Genomic DNA, 20,222 nt, shown 5'->3' on the forward strand with positions numbered 1-20,222 from the left:
GAGGGCTAAGGCTTTACTTTAAGCCAAAGGGCACAACTGAGCTATTACTCAGATAATACAGGTATGCTGAGAACTGTGAGTTTATTTGATTCCCTAGGCCTTGGCACAAAGCAAAGCTACTTCCCAAACACAGTAAGGTTTGGGTTTCCTTGTTCCCCAGGAATTCCCATCGCTGGCTCTGCAACTCCTTCCAAAGCAAAATTTGAACTGAATTGACCTTGTGTAAGGCTTATGTTTCCAGATCTGAATTACTTAAAGCCAAGAAAAGAGGCCTGGGGATAATGTACAGGGTACATGTAGGAAAAAATAGTGGTTGGTTTTCCAAATTCTTCTGTGCATGCTGATGGATAGTGCAGACTTCATTTGCTTCTGTTTTCTTTTCACTTTTGTAGTTTTGGTCCAGACACGTGGTGGCAATTCCAATGGTGCTCTGTGCCACTTCCCCTTCCTGTACAACAACCGCAACTATACTGACTGTACTTCTGAGGGGCGGAGAGACAACATGAAGTGGTGTGGAACCACTGAGAACTATGATGCTGACCAGAAATTTGGTTTCTGCCCTATGGCTGGTAAGGCTGGGAACCATAAAGGGATTATGGATTACCTCTAAGCGGTTCCTTGAGCTGGAAAGTAAAATGTCTGTCATTGGTCAGTTACTGATGACTTCCAATGAGCTGCACCTCAGCCCAAAATCCCTTAAGGCATTTCTGAAGTTTTGCTTTGTCCTTTTTACCCCACTTGATCACCTCTAGCAGAGACTTAGGCAATGCCAGGAGAAGGCAATTTTCATTACTACTTTGCTACAAGCCAGTGGTAGGGCATGCTTCTCAGCTGGTGCAGACTGGTGTAGATCCATTAGAGAGCACTGGAATGTAGTGCTTTGTGGCCAGTGAGGTTTTTATCTTGCATCTACCAAAGCTGCTTCTTCATGGCTCATCACTTCCTTTTGCCCAAGTCTGTGGTCAGTGTGTTGCCCTGAAAATGACAGTAATGTCAAAATCAATGTTGTGGTCCATTCCTACAATCCGTGCTAGTCTCCATGATGTCAAGAGGGGACATGCAGGAGGGAATGTGACTACCAATTCTTAAAAGAAAGGCCTTTGGTAACTAATGGCAATGTAGCATCTGAGTCCTTAAACAGCTTGTGTAACGTGCAGGTCTTCAAATGGCTATGTTCATATAAAGGCATGTACATAACAAGAATTGATTCTTCCACATTGCACCCCTTGGACATTGTACAGAAGCTATTTCTAGTAGCTTTCAAATGAGCATTAAAATTAACTAACCCCTACAAGAGATCTGCACTTAGAGAATGTCATCACCCAGCAAAAATGCTATTTGAAATTGAGTGGGTGCCTAAAGCTTCCTTGTTAAGATGCAGAAACCACTACATAGTATGAAGGGGTATTGCAAATGGTCTAAACCCTCAAGGTCTTGTTAATTCTGGCCATGTAAAGTATTTTCTTGCTTTCTTTTCAATCAGCCCATGAAGAAATCTGCACAACCAACGATGGTGTCATGTACCGTGTTGGGGACCAGTGGGATAAACAACATGATATGGGCCATATGATGAGATGTACTTGTGTAGGAAATGGCCGCGGAGAATGGACTTGCATTGCCTATTCACAACTCAGAGGTACTGTTTTTCATGTTGATGTCACCACTTTAGCCTAAGCTTTGGGGGGGTGGGAGAAACTGGTTTTCTTTTCCATCATTGCATGTTTGAGCCCAGGCTCAAGAATTATGTATTATCAAGCCTTTCTTTGTAGTAGAAAGGGAATCAGAGGAGCTATGTGAAGTTCCTGTCTTGTTTATGTGCTGGAAAAGTACTATTTCGGTCTTTGCAGGCTAGCAAGCAGAAGCAAACTTGATTAGCTTGATCAGTAGGTATCCCTCTATGTTGAGGAATCAGCACCACTGTGACTTTAGAGAACCTAGTAGAAGTATGTCCCTGCCCCAATAACAGACAAAACTCCAGACTAGTCTGAATTTTGAATGCAGAGTCATTCTGTTTTCTTGTTCTGCAGTGAAATTTTCAATTCCTCTGTGCTGGATTAGCTTTTTGCTGGGTAATCTATATGAAAAGTTGGCAGGACAGCACTGAGATTACTCTTATTTACTTATTTATATGAGTAATCCAAGTGGAGAAGTGCTTAAGCAATACCAAAAAAAGAAGACTTAAAAGCACAGACATTTGATCATCCTACAGCTAGCTCACAGCATTGGATTCATGTCTGGAAAAGGCAGGGGGCTGCTGTCAAGCAGCCAAGAAAGGACTTTTAACACCACTGCTGAAATGGGTTATAGTTTATAGGGAAAGGCTCGCTGAAGGGCTTTGGGAGGTTTTGGGTTTTTTCCTAAGCATTTCCTTCAGAACAGTGAGAAATGCACTGCTACAAGTTCTGGTCTGTGAAACTCCTTTTTCCACATACATAGCTAGTTCTCTGCAACTTCATTCTGGACTTAAAGTAGTCTTTCTTTGTGAGGAGGGTGGAGATACTTTGCAAAGGCTACCTAAGAGCTGTTTAAACATAGCACCCAGAGAAGGTCCTTGGTGCCCATAGAAGGGTCTGAGTGCTGCTTGGTTTATCCTGATGCCATGCCCGTGGTGTGAGAAAGTACAATGGGGAATGAAAGCCTGGAATTAACAAAGTCGCTTCCCCAAGAACAGATGGTCTGTGATTGACTCCGGAACTGAACTTGGGTCTCTTGGGTTCCAGTTAAAAAACCAATATGCTGCTGGGGTGGTTTTCATGTTTGTTTTGTCTTTCTGCTCCTTGCTGTGATTAGACTGGCATTGGGAGTTCTGGGCCAGATCACAGGTTGACATGTCGCTGTTGAACCTAATAGACTGATACCATTGTACTTCAGCATGGGGTCTAGTTACTGTGTTTTGAGGGAAAAATGGATTAGTAGATGCCAGTAGCATCTTGGATGTGTAATAGGTCTGCTCCTGTCTTCAGATGACTACAAAGTGTTAGCAGAAGATGCCCAGCAAAATAACTTCTTGAGGATGTTTGTACTTCTTGATGGGATCTTTATGAATTTGGAGTAGCCGTTTCTCCTTGTGTAGTTCTAATGATTTCAGACAGTACTCACTGAGGTGTTTCAGTTTAGAACTTCCTCAGAGGAGGTAGTGTGAAAGGTAGTGTGCTGTTTTAGATTTTCTTTCACACGTGGAATCTGTCAAAAGGAGCAACCAGGCAGTTTTGTAGTCTGGACTGCATCCTGCAGATCTCTTTTCTGCAAGTGTTGCTTATTTGCACACAGCTGATAAATAAACTCAGGGGTGTATGCAGCACTACTCTGTGGTGATCACAGATATCAGGAGGGCTCCCTTTTGCCTGAGTGGAGCTTGTCATAGTCAGTGTCTGTAAGCTGATCAAGAGGAGGGAGTGATGTGACAAGCAGACAGATTTGGTCTTAACACTTAGAGCTATTGCTGACAAACTGTCTCTGCTCTTTTTCAAACAGACCAGTGCATTGTGGACGGTATCACCTATGATGTGAACCAGACCTTCCACAAGCGTCATGATGAGGGGCACATGCTGAACTGCACATGCTTTGGCCAGGGCCGGGGGAGATGGAAGTGTGATCCTGTTGGTAAGTCACCAGTTGTGCCCACTTGCCAAATGCACTCTGTGGCTGTGTAGAAACTGGTTACAGCACAGTGAAACTGGTGTGTGAATTTGGGCTCAGTCTTTGCTCACTTTCTGCCCTGAATCACACAACTGCAAAAGTACAAGTAACACTGGATTTGCTGGAGGGTAAGTGAAAAGGTATTTGTGGTTTTAAGGACATGAAGCCTGGGTTATCAGACATGCCATAGAAGTCAATGACAATGCAGTAGTAATGGATTGTGGCAACATACCTTTTAAAATGTAGGAGGTCATGGTAACAGGGCACATTAGTTCCTGGCTGGGGTGATTTGGCTGAACTCTGTTGGCCTAGCAGGCAGGGCTCTCGGACTGAATGCTGATAAAACAATATGCAGCTAGGCGCTGATGCTAGGATCTGTTTTCTTTTCTTTCTCTATCCTAAAATCTTTAGTTCTCCTCATTAAACTGAGAAAGGAGCACCAGCATATATTAACTTAGCTTCGGACTAAATTGATTTTTTTGGCTGTTCTTGGTTCTGGCAAAGAGAGAAAGCTCAGGATGAGAACACGTGTTAATAGCACTCTGGAGGTTAGCTAAAACCATCATGGTTCTCTGCAGGAATGAGGAGATTTCATCTCTTCTTCCTCCCCCGCTTTCCTAGTGAAACTTGATTGGAAGATAAGACCTGGCTGTTTGGTTTACAATTACTAAATCCAAGAGAACTTCAAACTATTGCCAAGAAAATCTATTAGAAATTACTAGTGGTTAAATTCTGCTTTATTTACAGTAATATCTATACAGGTTTACTGGAGGAAGTTGGATTGTAAAGCTCCTGAAAATTACTGTTTTGCAAGAAGGGGAGGGGGAATGACTTCAGCTATCTGTAAATGTGCAACTGGTTCAGTTTTGTTGGCTCTCTCTAAACAGGGTTTCTGTTTATCCAAGCAAGCATGATACTAGTTCTCGATGAAAATTTCCATTGAGCCAGAAACAGGCATAGGTCAGACTGGAAAGTGTACTGAAGCATTGGTCCTGTGTTGTATTTACACTAGCTAAGCTGATTCCAGGATCTGATCTGTCCTCTTTTGGTTTATATAATGGTAAATTCAGAAAGAATCTGCTGAAAATTAACGGGTAACTTCAGACTTACAAAGCATGACTGAATTCTGCTGAAGCCTGTAGGAATTCTGCCATTAACTTCATTGAGAACAGCATGGTTTAACTTTGGATGAGAGATGAACTTAGCTGACTGGAGCAAAACTGGGCTCCACAATAGATGGTTCAAAATAAATCCTTTCTTGAAGGAACATCCCATTGACTTCCCTGGGAAGCTTGCCAGGTGGATGGCCTGTATTTAACAGTATCTGAAGAAATCCACCACAACTGAATTAGCCCCCTAGTATCTAACACACGCAGTGATACATCAAGAACCTTGATTTGAGATTCAATTTCTTTTGCTGCTTTCTCTTTATTTAACTATATTTGCAGATAAACATTGGTGTTAGATTTCTTTTTGTAAGTCTGTTATGACTGGCTTTTCTGTGTTTGGCAGAGATTTTTCATTATAGTTTCAATAATGTGCGGTGGTTAACTGTCTCTTTTGTGCCTTTAGATCAGTGCCAGGATTCAGAAACCCGTACCTTTTACCAAATTGGAGATTCGTGGGAGAAGTATGTCCACGGTGTCAGATACCAGTGCTATTGCTATGGTCGCGGTATTGGAGAATGGCATTGCCAGCCTCTGCAAACCTATCCTGGTAAGAAAGCCAACAGACAACTAACTCATCTGCTGAGTAAGACATGGGGAAAGCAAACTTTCCACCTCTCACCTCTTCAGGTTTCTGTACATTATTCCTTTTGGTTTCCTTTTTAAACAGAACCATTTCCCCCCCTCCCTTGGCAGACACAAACAGGTGTCATGATTATAAAGAGGGGGCCAGGCTGTTAGCTATTCCTCAGGCCAGGGTTAGTTTAGAGAATAACTGTCAGTTCACACAACAACTTGGGTTTACGTTGCTTCTTGGTGTTTAATGATACCACATTTGTAAACTTCAGTTCCTATTGCTTAAAACTCTTAGGTATGTAGTCTTTCCTTTTCCACTCACCATGGAAGCAAAATACCATGGAATGAGAAGAGGAGACTCAGGGAGGACTTTATTGCTCTCTAAACTACCTGCAAGGAGGTTGTAGGCAAGTGGGGTTTGGTCTCTTCTCCCAGGTAACAAGCAACAGGACAGGAGAAGATGGCCTCAAGTTACACCAGGGGAGGTTTAGATTGGATATTAGGAAACATTTCTTCACAGAAAGGATGGTCAAGCACTGGAACAGGCTGGCCAGGGAGATGGTGGAATCACCATACCTGGAGGTGTTTAATAAATACGTGGATTTGGTGCTTAGGGCCACGGGACTGTCCTAAGTCCTACAGTTGGATCTGATGATCTTAAAGGTCTTTTCCAACCTAAATGATTGTATGATTCTGATTCTTCCTGATCAGTGCCCTGAAGAAATTAAATATTTGAACTTTTGTTTGCCCAGTCAGTTCCAGGAAATCTTTATAGGCACAGGCAATGCCTGTTTATTGGCTTGTTCTGTTTCAGTTCCCTGAACAGAACATGATAAGGGGAACCTCTTTACTTTCCTGTTTAAGATTGCTACTGCCATTGTCTTAATCTGAATAAAATTAAATATTAAGGCTGTTTTGGCTTCCCTGTTGGGAGGAGAAGACTGTGTTCATGTCATTGGTTCCTGAACCCATCTCTGAGCATAAATGTGGAGGAACTGCGTAAGGATTGGATGTAGCAGTTTCAATGCTGAGCTGATTCTCTGCTTTTATATCAAGATAGGTTAAGAAGAGTATATCCAGTCACTAGCTGCAGTGTATTTATACCCAAAGTGCCCTGTGAGGTAAGAAAGGGGATATGAGGCTTGTTTGGAAAAAGGGTTTTAATATAGCCGTAGAAGGGGACTAGTCCCTTTTGAAACATGTTGAAACTACATGCTTCACATAAATAAGGTACCTCTTCTCTGTGACTTGCTTCACACACATCATATAGAAGATCTTTGTGACAGCACTATATTGAACCTGACCTACACCCAGCAGTGTTGTCAATAACCTGACTGCATTTCTATCTGTGGCCATAACAGCTAGTGAGCCAGAGACAAGGCAAAAGGATATTTGGCAGACAGAGCTATGGACTTGCCTTTCTTTGGGGCAGGAAACTAAGGAGGGCAAGAATAGGAAGCAGGCCTTCTTTGGACTTTCTTGAGTTTCTTCCTGGACCTTGCTGAGCTTCATTGACTCCTGTCAGATTGCTTACACAAACATCTCCCTGAGCTATGTCAAATATGCATGCCTCCAGACTGGAGAACCAGGGCTTTGGGCTTCTTTAGACACAAGAGTGACTGAAAATGTGTAAATAAACTAAATCTAATGTTTCTGAATGTAGGTTTGGGGTTAGGTGAGCTTTGAAATTTTCTGCCTGTGGGCACAGGTTTGTTTGCCTGGAAGTCCTGTTAAATATGGAGCAGGTATATATTACACAGTTGTACAAATAAATTATAATTAGTAATGTTAGGAGTGGGAGGAGAGTGAAGGTATTTAATGGCTAAAACAAGACACTTTCCTGCAAATTCCAGAGTGGTCTTTGCTGGCATTTTCCGAGAACTAAAATGAGGACAGTGCTGCTGAGTGTTCAGTGAAACCTCCCTGGCAAGGCTGGGAGGGACTGAAAGGAGCACCATGGGATCATAAATCCTTTCCTTCTCTATTGGAGAGCCTTGTGGAGGAAATACACCTAAGCCTGATCTGGCTAAATGCAGTCTGTAGTCTTCATCATTAAAGCACTGCTGAACTTGTATTTTTGTGAGTTTATGGGCCCGATTTGTCTCCAAGGCTTCCACCAGCCCTTCTAGTGTGGTTTCTGTGCAGAAGACATGCCTCACTACCTGTGGAGTGTTCCACAGTGGCATGAAAATTTAGTGTTTCCAATCAACTGATTGAATAAGTTAGTAAACCAGCAGAAGACTAGTGTCTCTTTGTAGGTGTATTCAATGTCAGATCAGGAATTTGCTGTCACCATGCCACAAGATTAGACCTGGATTTGGTAGACATTTCTGATCTTTTTCCCTGTTCCTGCTGCAGAAGATAATACATGAAAGTAGTTAGTTGCTGAGAAGCCCCCTCTCTTTGGACAGCTTTGCTTTGCAGACTTTTTCTATATTAGACTGATACGTTTTTTTATTTCATTGATAACTGACAGAAAATTAACCCAAACAGTGCGTGTTAACTCCCCCCCAGAATATATTCTAATTCACCAGTTTTCTAAGTAGCGGTGAATCATGAAGTGTAGAAAGACAAGGTAACTTATTTCCTATGTATAGACATAGTGCGTGAACTGCACAACTTTCTTGCTTTTTGACTCCACAACAAAGGCAGAACAAAAGCATCTCCAATATGTTAAATAAGGCATTTTTTTTTTTTTCCCCCAGGGTCATCTGGGCCTGTTCAGGTGATCATCACAGAGAGTACAAATCAGCCAAACTCCCACCCTATTCAGTGGAATGCTCCTGAACGATCTCACATCACCAAGTACATCTTGCGCTGGAGACCAGTGAGTACCACATTCGTCATCATTCATTTATTCATCAAAAATACTTTCTTTGGCTTTTTTTGGTGTCTGAAGGAAGTGACTGACACAATTTCAGCAACCTGTAGTTGCTACTTCAGTGTCCTTGTCCTGTCAAGGTCAACAGTTACTCTGTGCTTTATAAACACTTGATGTTTCCCTGCCCAAACTTTACTGGTCACTGCATTCATGAAGTATCTTATTAACCAAGGCACTAGCACGGTAAGCAGACAAGTTTATATCCTTCTTCACTTTAAGTAATGTAAATCCTTGTGGAAGCTTCTTCATCATAAGAAACATTGTTTTAGTACCATGTACTTATCCAGAGACAACTGGCATAAATTTTCTTATTAATGAGGAGGTAAAAATTCATAGGATATGAAGATATAAACAGCTAGCATAGGATTAAATAAACAGTCATCTCCCATTTTCTCTACAGTCTAAACCAAAGCTGGTTAACCACTGCTTGTTGGCTCATTCATATTTGAGGAATGATTTGGTTTAACCAATGTATATGAGTTGCTTTACATTTCTCCTGAGTACAGCTTCACAAAAGACCACTTAATGATTAAGAACATTAGTACCTTGATGCTGCCTGTTACGAAGAGAACAATAAAGGCCCTGATCCAAAGCCATTAAAGGCACTTAAGTTTCTTTTTACTGACTTCAGTGTATCTTGGAACAAGGCCTGAATGAAATGGACTTTAAAGCACTGGAGTACAAACCTCAGAGGATGGAGCATTATATTAGAGCTTCCCATAGAGTTCAAACACAGGGTAGAAGGAAAGAACTTTTCTGTATATTGTTTTCAGATGATGGCTTAGATTGTTACTGTGAACAGGCTTCAAATATGCATTTTCCAGCCCTTACTTCATGCCTTACTGTATTTTTGATAAAGGAATGAGTTTATATATTACAAGTAATGCTCCTTTTAAAGGAAGAAGTCCAAAGCTAAATGATTTTTGTTTACCACAGTAAAACTTAATCACCCAAAATGTCATGAGCCCTGCTTCCTGCCATAGTTTCTCATCATCTTTGACTTGATTCCGTCTGTGCATTTGCCATTCAAGTCATACCTGTGTTTGAATATCACAGTGCTTGGTAACCATGTGGCAGGTTAGGTCACTAGATACCCCTGCTAGCAGGCTAAGGAGTCTCTCACTATTTAAGTGTCCTTGTTCTTGCAGAAAAACTCTGGGAGACAGTGGAAGGAAGCCACCATCCCTGGCTACCAGAACTCCTACACAATCTCAGGCCTGAAGCCTGGTGTGATATATGAAGGACAGCTCATCAGTGTTCAGCAGTATGGCCACAAAGAAGTCACCCGCTTTGATTTTACCACAACCAGCACCACAGCAGTGACAAGTAAGTTGAACAGTGGGGCATCCAGAAAAACCTGATCTCCTTCACCCAAGTCTTTTTCGTGCATCCCAGTTAACACAAAGGTAGCGATGGTTAATTATACCTCTCTTTTGTAGGCAACACTGTTTCAGGAGAGACAACTCTTCTTCCTCCTGTGGTTGCTACTTCAGAGTCAGTGACTGAAATCACAGCCAACAGCTTTGTTGTCTCCTGGGTTTCTGCTTCTGACACAGTTTCTGGATTCCGTGTGGAGTATGAGCTGAGCGAAGAGGGTGATGAGCCACAGTATCTTGGTGAGACAATATTTGAGTCTACTAGACCAAAGCATTGGTAGCAGTACATCGCTGTTTTCGATGACGATCAGCATAGCTGGTGTAAATAGTGAGGGTCTTGCTATCTTTCAGTAGGATTCAATTAGGAGATGAGAGTGGCAGGATAGCTCAGATAAAAAGCTCACTTTGTTCATTGTCCTTCCTGCATCAATGGCTGTAAGTTCATGTCCAAGGAAGAGTATGAGAACAAGACAAGCATATAGCAGTAGCACCTCAAAATACTGCCCCAGGAAGCTGCGGAGAAAAACTCCCTGAGCCAGAGGTAGTGGATTTGTAATAACTGTAGGTAGATACATTTATTCTTCGCAGCTCTGAATTTGCCCAGTCTTTTTTTTTCCTTTTGAAATCATGTAAGTTTACTAGGTTCCACAGCATCCTGAAGTGAGCAGCAGTGCAGATGAGGAGAGAACCAAATCTATTTTTCAAACTTGCCGCCTGGCTAATTTCCTCTGCTATACCTTTGTTCTTCCATCGCAATGGACAGAGAAATTGAGAAAACTTTCCTATATACCCTCTCTTGGTTAATTGTCATCTCATGGATGTTTGTTCCAGTTTGCTCTGTCAGTTCCTTTGTTTGGATTGGATCTTATTCATCTTTGATAATGCGGCAACTTATCTAAGCTGGAAAGCTGGAAGCCGAGGCACTGGACTCAGACCTAAGAATTGAATCTACTTTTCCAACATCTACTGTAGAGCCTGTGTCACCACGCATAATTTCATCTTAAGTTCTTTCTCCTAATTTCCTGTCTTAACAATAGTAATAGCAGTATCTCACAAGGATTTGAGGTTACAATAGCTACTTGGACATGAGTGCGACGGAAGAATAACGTGAGAAAAAGAACAGTAATCCTCTAACCTAATAATTCTCCCTGGACTGTTGCTCCCCTGAATTCACAGGCTTGGACTCATGAGCAGAAGTGGCTTATGCTGGGATTGGCAGCACTGTCACCACCTTTCTTGTCTGCACACTGGCTGCCCTGACAGCTGAGCTGTGTTCTGCAGCACCTCCTGAGCTCATCTGTCTACAGACAGAGGTTTACAGGCAAATTGAAAGGCAAATCCCATTTTCCCTTAAGATGCTTGGCTTCAGTCTGGCCAGTAAGGAGCTGCTTCTTGGGGAATTTCCTACATCTGGCATGTAGGTGGACATCTGGGGGAAGGGAGCAGGGAGAGAAGTTCATTAGCCCTCATAATGTCATTCTTCTCTACTCATGAGTCAGTCTTTCCACATAACCTACTCGTGTGAAAATTCTTCCATATATTTCAGTATTGAAAATACAACAGTCAGGATATGAAATAAGTACTTGGTTAGCTGAAATGGCTAGATGCCAGCAGTGTGCAGGGGTCTGCTGCTCGGCTTGCCCTGCCGTATCACACACATCAAGTGTTGCTGTCCGAGGTGTTGTCTGCTTGCCCAGTGTGGGGACCTGTTCCAACTCTCCACACAACTTTTCTGATGTGGACTAAAGACACAGTGCAGAACAATTGCTGTTTCATTGCAGGAAGACTGTGATTTGGTTCAAATTAGAACAGAGGTCTCAATTACTTCAGTTGAAGAGAAAGCAAGAAGGTAGAATTGCTAAGGCAATTTTTTCTTTCCTGCCTTCCTTAGATCTGCCAAGTACAGCCACTTCTGTCAACATCCCTGACTTGCTTCCTGGTCGCAAGTATATTGTTAATGTCTATCAGATCTCTGAAGAAGGAGAGCAGAATTTGATCCTGTCTACTTCACAGACTACAGGTATGTGTGGGTGCACTTTGCAAGCTGTTCTTATTGTTTGTTCAATGAATTTTTACCTCTTACCCTCATGCTTGCTGTCCTCCTCTGTTTATTTCCTTAAACAGCTCCTGATGCGCCTCCCGATCACACCGTGGAAAGTGTAGATGACACATCAATTGTCATTAGCTGGAGCAGACCACAGGCTCCAATCACAGGTAAGTCTAATGGGAGTGCACCTGTTTTGCACTGTTGGTAGAACCTGAAATCTAGGTAAAAAAGCAATGACGTACAACTCTGGGACAGAGGGCTAGCATATAATTCTGCCCAGTCTGAGAGACCAGCTGGGAAGCACATGGGCTGTTTTGCATTTGCTTGGTTTTGCTGTCTGAACCAAGCAATTCAGGAGGCTGGACGCAAAACAATTCCTTCTGGATTCGTGTTAAATAAAAACAAGTCCTATGACCTTCTCTTTGTATCTGTCATCCAGACCATCCCATAACAAGCATAAGAACTGTATAGACCTAAATCCACATGTCAAAACTCAGAAATATTCTAATCCAGGTCAGATAATGCTTTGTAGGGCATTGTGAGTGTGTGCTCTATAGATGGGATGGGACATGAGCACAGGCAAGCCACAAGTCCTGCTGAAGTTCAGGACTATTTTTATGAAACCTCAGTAGGGAGATCAGTTTAATTCTCATTTCTGGTATTCCTTGTGCTGGCTTACTGATTGTGGCAGAGAACTATATATACTTTCTCTTGCTTTAGGCTACAGAATTATCTACACACCCTCTGTGGAAGGCAGCAGCACAGAGCTCAACCTGCCTGACACTGCAACCTCTGTAACGCTCAGTGACTTGATGCCAGGTGTTCAGTACAACATCAGCATTTATGCAGTGGAAGAAAATCAGGAGAGCACTCCTGTCTTCATCCAACAGGAAACCACAGGTGTCCCACGCACAGGTAATGGTCAGCATGTTCTCATTATCAGTCACTGAGTTTTCTGTTAGTACATAGAGCTAAATGACAATGCAGGCTCATGTTGTTTTAGCTAAGTGAATCCTTAAATGGACACAATTCTAGTTTTTGTCACAATTGTTGTGGTTTTTAATTGTAAGTGTCACTGGTATTGAAGTTCTGTAGTAAAGTTATGGTCACTTGTGAACTGACACAGTCAGGCCACCACTCTGCATTAATAGGGCTGTAATTCCTATGGATCAGATTGCAGGCAGTTCAAAAAGTTGGTCTTGCATTGTGTCTATGGAAAAGAGAGATCAGAGTTTCCTAACTTGTCTTAAGGGGGTTCTGCTAAGAGATCTTAAGAGCCTGCTATATCATTTTTGCCTCAGTACTTGGCCTGCAGATGTTTAAGGTTATGTACTCAGACGCCACAACACAAATCCAAATTGTTCACCTGACTCTTCTCCCTCTCCCTTGCAGTCCTAACCATTATTTTCCACTGCAGTCAGTGGGGATGGGAGATTGCTCAGCACTGACTGATGTGCCAAAGTAACACCATATGATCTAAACTTGAGGCACCTATAATTTAAAAAACTACTGGTTTCAGGTTATTCAAGTATCCAGTTGGGCTGAATAGCCAAACCAAAAGAAAGGATAGTGAAAGAATTGGGATCTGATGTGGTAGCAGTGGAATTTGATGGTCCTGCAAGTTGCAAGCACATGTTTGCAAATGGGATTTACCAGGAATGAACTCAGCTCAGTTGTTTTATGGTTTGGCATCTGTATCTTCCGAAAAATGTGCATTGGTTAACCTTAGGGCAGTATCAGTCCTAATCTGAAGAAACTTAATTTGAACGTAGGAATTCAAGGGTGCAGTATTGTGGACCAACACAGAGGGAACTGGATCTTATTATTGACTACAGTAAGGCCAGATCAGCCCCTGTACTTGTTTAATTGTGAAAGATGGATTTGAAGTTAATTATAGACATTCAGAACATGCCATCGGTTTTGAAAACCCTCTCTTTTAATTTTAAAAGGAGTTTCCTATTTCCGGTGCCTGGAGTATTTTATTCCCCCACCCCAAGCTTTTGGTTCTGCATATACTTGAAGTTCTGTAGCATATATTACACCTGGTCTTTCAGTTCTCTTTCTGTAACAGCAGGATACCTTCTATGACTGAAGGCTTAGAATACTTAAAACTATGTAGTGGCAATCTGAATTGTAGTCTGCTTGAATATTGTCTGGGAATGTGTGTATACATGTTTGCAGTAAGGTTATGATAACACTTTTTATTTGGCAAATATTCTTGGGCTAGCCATTGCTCAGTCCAAATTTAACTTTTTCTTCTTCCATGTAAACCTATAGCTTCTCCTGCCAATTGCTAAAGACTCCCTCTATACCACTGTTCTGTCGCTCTGCTTTCAGATGAAGTTCCTTCACCCAAAGATCTGCAGTTTGTGGAGGTTTCTGATATCAAGATCACCATCATGTGGACCCCACCGCAGAGCCAAGTGACTGGCTATCGAGTGGAAGTGATTCCTGTCAATCGTCCTGGCCAACATGGCCAGAGACTGCCTATCACCAGGAGCTCTTTTGCTGAAGTCATTGACCTGCTCCCAGGAACAACCTATCTCTTTAAGATCTTTGCTGTGAGCCAAGGCAGGGAGAGCAAACCTCTGACTGGAGAGCAAACCACCAGTAAGTGTCTTTCCTTCATGGTTTTTTTCAACCTTTTGAAGTGCATATTTCTCTGTCGCTTAGAGAAATATATAAACAGAGCACTTAAAGTGCAACAGTTGTAGCCCAGGAGGCATCCCATAACTAGGATGACAGGGCTGGGAATTCATTCAGTCAAACAATGATCTCTTCAGCAGATTTATCCTCCTCCAGGGCTTTCCAATGGGAGTTTAACTCTCATGGCACTTTAAAACAATTTCGTATGGCTGGAATTCAACTTTTTTATTACTGACTGAGAATTGATGGGCCCTGCAGTTCTTTTACAGCACAGAACGCAGCCTGTGATTTTTTTTTTTTTTTTTTTTTTTTTTTTTGAGGATACCTTAGGGCAGAGTTCGGCATGATTTGGGAGCCTTGCTGAGATTGCTCTGAAAATCCCTATCTCCTTTCTGACAGCTACATACCTATTTGTCTCGCTGTCAGCAGTAGGAGTTCTGCATGCATGTGTAAGAACAGGCCTTGTCATTAACAGGACTGCATTTCAGCTTTGCCAGGTCAGGCCTGGCTTTCCACAGGCTGTCTCACCACCTGGAATTTCACTGTCATCCCAGTGAAACCTGGGGAACTGGTTTGCAGTGACCTCAAAGGACTGTTGACAAGAGCCATGGGGAGCGTATATTTTTCAGGGAGGGTAGCGCAGGATCTCTCAGAAACTGATTGCTAATGATCTAGTGGCAGTGCAGCATGTCACCAGCGTGAGGCAAGACAACAAGCAAAGCATACAGTCTGTCAGGTATTGCTTTTTGCTTTGCAGAAGTGCAGAGAAGAGAGGAGCCGTGTCTGGGCAAGATGTAGGCTTTTAGATAGAAGAGGAGGTTTAACGTGGGTTTGGGTGGTTATCTCCATTTTTGATCCAAGAGAAGCTGATCAGACAGAACCTGGGATTCTGGTTAATTTGAGCAGATCCTGTTTATCAGGCCGTGGAAGGATAGTTTGATGTTTGTAGTACTCTTTGACTCGGTCATGTTATTCAAAGGACTAAAATTCAGCTATGTACATCTGCTGCTGTTCTGACACTTTTTCAGTAAATGTGAGCAACTTTTGAGAATCCAGCCCAGCTCTTACAGAGATGAGAGGGAAGGAAAGGAAATGGGATCATCTGTGAATATAGCCATGCTGTTTGAGAAATACTATTTACTTAACATCCATAAAGTTAGGAGCCATAAATAGTGCCTCTGCCTCTTACCATCTCTTGACTACGCAGGGAGAGTGGGATTCTTAAGTTTGTCCTTTGACATGGGTGTCTAATTTGGTGTGAGCACCCTCCCTAATCTTTCAAGTGAGGCTTTCAAAAGCAAGGATGCAACTTAGGAGTCTGAACTCTCTTGGAAGCATTTAGAACAAGAAGTGCTCAGTTCCCAGTTAGATCTGTAGTTTTTTGTGGTTGTTTTCAGGGGCCTTGGCTAGGTGTAGAGCTACTCTGAAAGTCCGCACACAGAAGGTGTACATCAGAACATAGACATTTAATTCAGACAGCACAGAGCTAGTTACAAATGTCTGGAATCATTTTCCATAGGCTATGATCATCCGCTTAACTGCTTTGCCTAAACCACATTTCAGAAAGCATTCACATAAATTGCATCCTGTAATCGAAAGTCCTGGGAAACAGAAATCGTTCAGAGTTCCCAAGGAAAACCCTGCAGCAAAAGTCTCTTCCCACGGTGTAAATGTGATTCTCTTTTTGGCCTTCCGTTAAAAAGCAGTCTACAAATAAACTCTTGAGTGTGTGTGTGTGTGTGGCTTTTTAATCTTCCCCTTTTTCCTTTAGTATGGGGAGAGGAAGTGATAAAAGCCTAATAGAGCTGGCAAATTAAATTGTGCAGAAAGGAACTGACTGTAGGCTACAAATTGGAGGAAGATACAATCCTTGTCAAATGACACTTAGCACAGATCTAAGTACCAAGAAGAGATAAAGCTGACTCAGCCTGTGGGCTGGAGATGAGACTAAGGGAGGATCATACTCATCCTTTGTCTTTTAGAACTATCTCCTCCATTTTTGCAAGTGGTGGAATAGGTAAGTCCTCGCTTCCTTATCCCTCCCTCCTCAAAAAGGACAAAAAGTGCTTCCTGCTGAATTACTGGGAGAGTGATTAAAACATTAGTTTTTGTCACAAAAATGTTATTTACTCGGGGAGAAAAAAACATTTGCCATCAAAAAATAGTACTGATGGAACCTCTCCTCACCGCTTCTAATTTCCACATATGATTAGGACCTAGAAAAGGTGGGGAAACATGCCACGTAAACACTACAAACTCTTCACTGCTGCCAATGCTACCCTCCGGTGCAAATTACTTAGTATTTTTCCCCCTCTGAGCCTCCTTTTCTGAGCCAAAGGTAGCGACATCTCCACCCTTCACTGGACTCCAGTGCAGTGCTGAAGAAGCTGTGTTGCTTCAGCCTCTTGTTTATGTAGTTTTCTAGGTTATCAGTTTCAGCAGCTTCCCAGGGGCAGTGATAAAAAGGGGAGGAAGCCTGATAAGAGCTGTTGTGTGAGTCCCATGGGAGAGATGAGCATGCTTAGAATTGTTGTATAGTTAGTTCCACAGTGTGGTTATTTTTAAGTAGATCTAGAAACTGTTTTTCTGCAGAAAGTCACTGTTATTTATTTTTACATTAAAATGACAAAGTGGGGGTGTTAAAGGGATTTTGAGAGGGCAGGGAGTAGGATTGGGCAAAGATCTAAAAGAATAAATCTTTTCAATGAAAAAGGGCTAAAGTTAGGTTTCTATGCTTATGCTGACAAGTCTAAACTGAGCTGATTTTTAAAAAATGCTCAGCATTCATGAGAAACTATGGAAATTCCTGAGTGCGGTTTGGTTCATCTGTCTTGCCTCAGCCGTTAGCCTGACTTCCCCATGGGATGGCGTGTATGGCAGCCACCCAAATCTGTGCTGCCTGAAATGCACAGGTCTGCCTGGCCCAGCATATTCCTAGATGGCACTGAGGCGTGGATGTAGTTATTTGACTTCTGTTTCCAGCTGTCCTATAGAATCATGGAATCATTTAGGTTCTCTCTTCCCGACTGTGGCTCTTGCACCGTAAGTGAAAAAAATATAGGCTCAACTTCATTGTGCACCCGTGGTTTTTTGAATGGTAATTAATGGGCTTTGTAAATAGCAGTGAAGTAGAGATTCAACTGGGACACTGATGCATGTTATGCACTTTCTATCCCAGAGCTTGATGCCCCCACCAACCTGAGATTTCTGAATACCACGGAGCATTCAGTATTGGTGTTGTGGACGCGGCCCCGTGCTGTAATCACAGGATACCGTCTGACTGCAGGTCCCACAAGAGGAGGTCAACCAAGGACCTACAATGTGGGACCTTCAGCCACCAAGTACCTTCTCAGGAACTTGCAGCCTGGCACTGAGTACACAGTGTACCTTGTGGCAGTTAAAGATGACTTGCAAAGCACCAGAGAAACTGGGGTCTTCACAACTTGTAAGTATAATAGGCACATATTCCTCTTCCTTAGTGCCCTGGCCCTTCTTCAAAACTTGTGCTGAAAGTGGCTATTGTGAATTGGTTTACAGAAGAAGCCTTTTGAAGTTAGCATTCCAGCAGAACTGCTTGGGAAATATTCCTTGTTCTTCTTTCTGAACTATTTGGCAGGAAAAAGAGAGTCATTTGCATCAAAAAGCTTTTACTAAAATATATTTCAGCTTTTTTAGTGGTTAAAAACAAAAGGGAAAACTTACTATTGATACCTCAGCTTTTGTTTAGCTGAATGACAAAGAAACTTAATTTTACTTGATCTTTTCAGTTGTTTGGTTTTAGCATGACAAATCAAGGAAAGCAAACAGCTCCCTTAAACAGGCAAGGAATAACTAGTCTGTCATTTGTATAAAGCTGAAGGCAGTCGTTTCTCAAGCCCAACCATAACATCTAAGGCAGCTCAAATGCAGTTACAGAACTGACACAAGCATTGTGTTCTATCCTTTTTTCTTTTTTTTTTTTTTTTTTACATTTCAGTCATCTGTACTTGTGCTGCTGGCTTGGAAGAAATACAGATTTTGGGAGGAAAGGGAGTTCTGTAAGAACCCACACATACTTCTAGAAAGAACAAATAGATTCACTGTTTAAATAATGGTGAAGCCACCGTATAAACTCAACAAAATTCAAAGTCATCCAAGCTCAGAACCACATCCTCTTTTTAAAAGAGAATGTGGTTTCTTTTAGAACAATGTGAAATTAAAATAAGGATTCAAACTTTATCAGTGTAACATTGTTGACATTGGCAAGGTGCTTTTTGCTGACAGCCTTATCTATAAATATTTCTCAGTTAGGATATAATTGCATATCATGGGTGAATATTGCCTTCAAATTCTGGCTTATCTGAATGAAATCAGTCCAATTTAAGACTATAGATTAATAAACCAGTATCTTCATTAATAATGAGTCAGTTAACATTAAACTTAGTGGAGTTGTTTAGACTGATTCTGGGGTACACAAAGGCTTTTGCTTCTGTGTGATGCTCCTGACAGATATCAATAAGACCACAGATTCCTCAGATTGACTTTGAGCTCCCTTTCACTCTGCTGACTTCAAAAGAGTTGAACATATTAGTGAGGGATGAGATAGTCCTAGCTGGGACAACTGGGTGACAGACAAGTGTGTAGAGTTCTGCTGGTTGAATGGCATATGGTGGGTGAAGGAAAAAAAAGCTGTTTTTTGAGGAACACTTTAGATATCATGCCAAAACCAATATTCCCCAAATTCTTGGGGCTTGATGCATAGAGGACTCATGAGGCCCAGTTTAATATTTTTGTTTTCCTCAGGAACAACAAAAGTGCCGGCTATGACTAGACCACTTGCATACTGTGTCTATCAAGCCCAGCAGCAGACAGATGTAATCTGTCAGATCCCTCCCAAATCACTGGATTTTCAGAAATAATATAGTTCAGCACTTACGTGCCGCTTGCTATTTGGACTGCTTTAGGTCAGGGTTTCTAACTGTTTGGTGCCATCACAGCAGCTAGACTTCAACTCTGTCAATTCATTTCACAGATCAGCCTGTGGGCTCTGTTCCTCCTTTTAACACAGAGGTGACAGAAACTTCTATTGTCATCACCTGGACACCTGCCCCAAGGATTGGTTTCAAGGTAGGAGAAACTGAAGTCCTGTGTTTCTTTTCTTTTTTTTTTTTTTCTTCATTGTGATAGGGAGGACAAATTAAAGCTGTTTGCTATGGACTGCAGTGAAGGTAGTAGCACAAAGGCAAGAAGTGCAAAAGATAGGATGCTTACAGGGGGCAGGGGTCAACGCAAGCTTGTCCTCTGGGCTCCAGGTCGATTTCATCAGTGGGACATCTACAACACAAGTTACAGGATTAACAGTTGGCATTCAGCATAAGGGCCCATAATACTCATGCTGGATAAGTCAGGATGCTGATAGTTAGCTGGGATAGTGTTTGAGACTGGAAAGCAAACTTTGCTGCTTCTCTACAGCTGGGTGTGCGCCCAAGCCAAGGTGGAGAGGCTCCTCGAGAGGTCATCTCTGATTCTGGCAGCATCGTGATATCTGGCCTGACCCCTGGAGTGGAGTACACCTACAGCCTAACAGTCCTCATGGACGGCCAGGAGAGAGAGACTCCGATCATCAGGAGAGTGACTACACGTATGACACGTTTGCTTTTCCACAATTATTCCTTCTTCCATTTGCTTTCCCTATGCTTCCCAGATCAATGGCTGTCTTCTGGGAGTCAGTTCTAGTCTTTTCCTGCTGTCATAATCTGGAAGGTGTTTTTCTTTTTGGTGCGTAGGTGACGGTAGCACTAGCTCATGCAATGCAAGGTCACAACTTCAGGAGAATATTTTTAGCTAATTCTGAAGGGTGAGGATATAATGTGGGGAGAAGGGATGCTGAGGGAGCTAGCATGATTCTCAGT

At 42.2% G+C, this 20,222-nt stretch overlaps 1 protein-coding gene across 6 annotated transcripts in view; it reads left to right on the forward strand.

Moving 5' to 3' along the window:
* Positions 1–20,222, forward strand: part of FN1 (fibronectin 1) — a 54,999-nt gene that overhangs the window by 10,605 nt on the left and 24,172 nt on the right. For all 6 annotated transcript variants that reach the window (XM_055719247.1, XM_055719246.1, XM_055719248.1 and 3 more), the window contains exons 9-22: positions 393–569; positions 1,484–1,636; positions 3,475–3,603; positions 5,212–5,355; positions 8,087–8,208; positions 9,411–9,588; positions 9,702–9,878; positions 11,530–11,658; positions 11,763–11,852; positions 12,406–12,600; positions 14,023–14,295; positions 17,510–17,776; positions 19,343–19,437; positions 19,783–19,951. In XM_055719247.1, the coding sequence (XP_055575222.1) occupies positions 393–569; positions 1,484–1,636; positions 3,475–3,603; positions 5,212–5,355; positions 8,087–8,208; positions 9,411–9,588; positions 9,702–9,878; positions 11,530–11,658; positions 11,763–11,852; positions 12,406–12,600; positions 14,023–14,295; positions 17,510–17,776; positions 19,343–19,437; positions 19,783–19,951 (2,298 nt within the window). The remainder of the gene's footprint in view (positions 1–392; positions 570–1,483; positions 1,637–3,474; positions 3,604–5,211; positions 5,356–8,086; positions 8,209–9,410; positions 9,589–9,701; positions 9,879–11,529; positions 11,659–11,762; positions 11,853–12,405; positions 12,601–14,022; positions 14,296–17,509; positions 17,777–19,342; positions 19,438–19,782; positions 19,952–20,222) is intronic.

This window comes from Falco cherrug, chromosome 8 (genome assembly GCF_023634085.1).
Source record: "Falco cherrug isolate bFalChe1 chromosome 8, bFalChe1.pri, whole genome shotgun sequence".
Lineage (NCBI taxonomy): Eukaryota > Metazoa > Chordata > Aves > Falconiformes > Falconidae > Falco > Falco cherrug.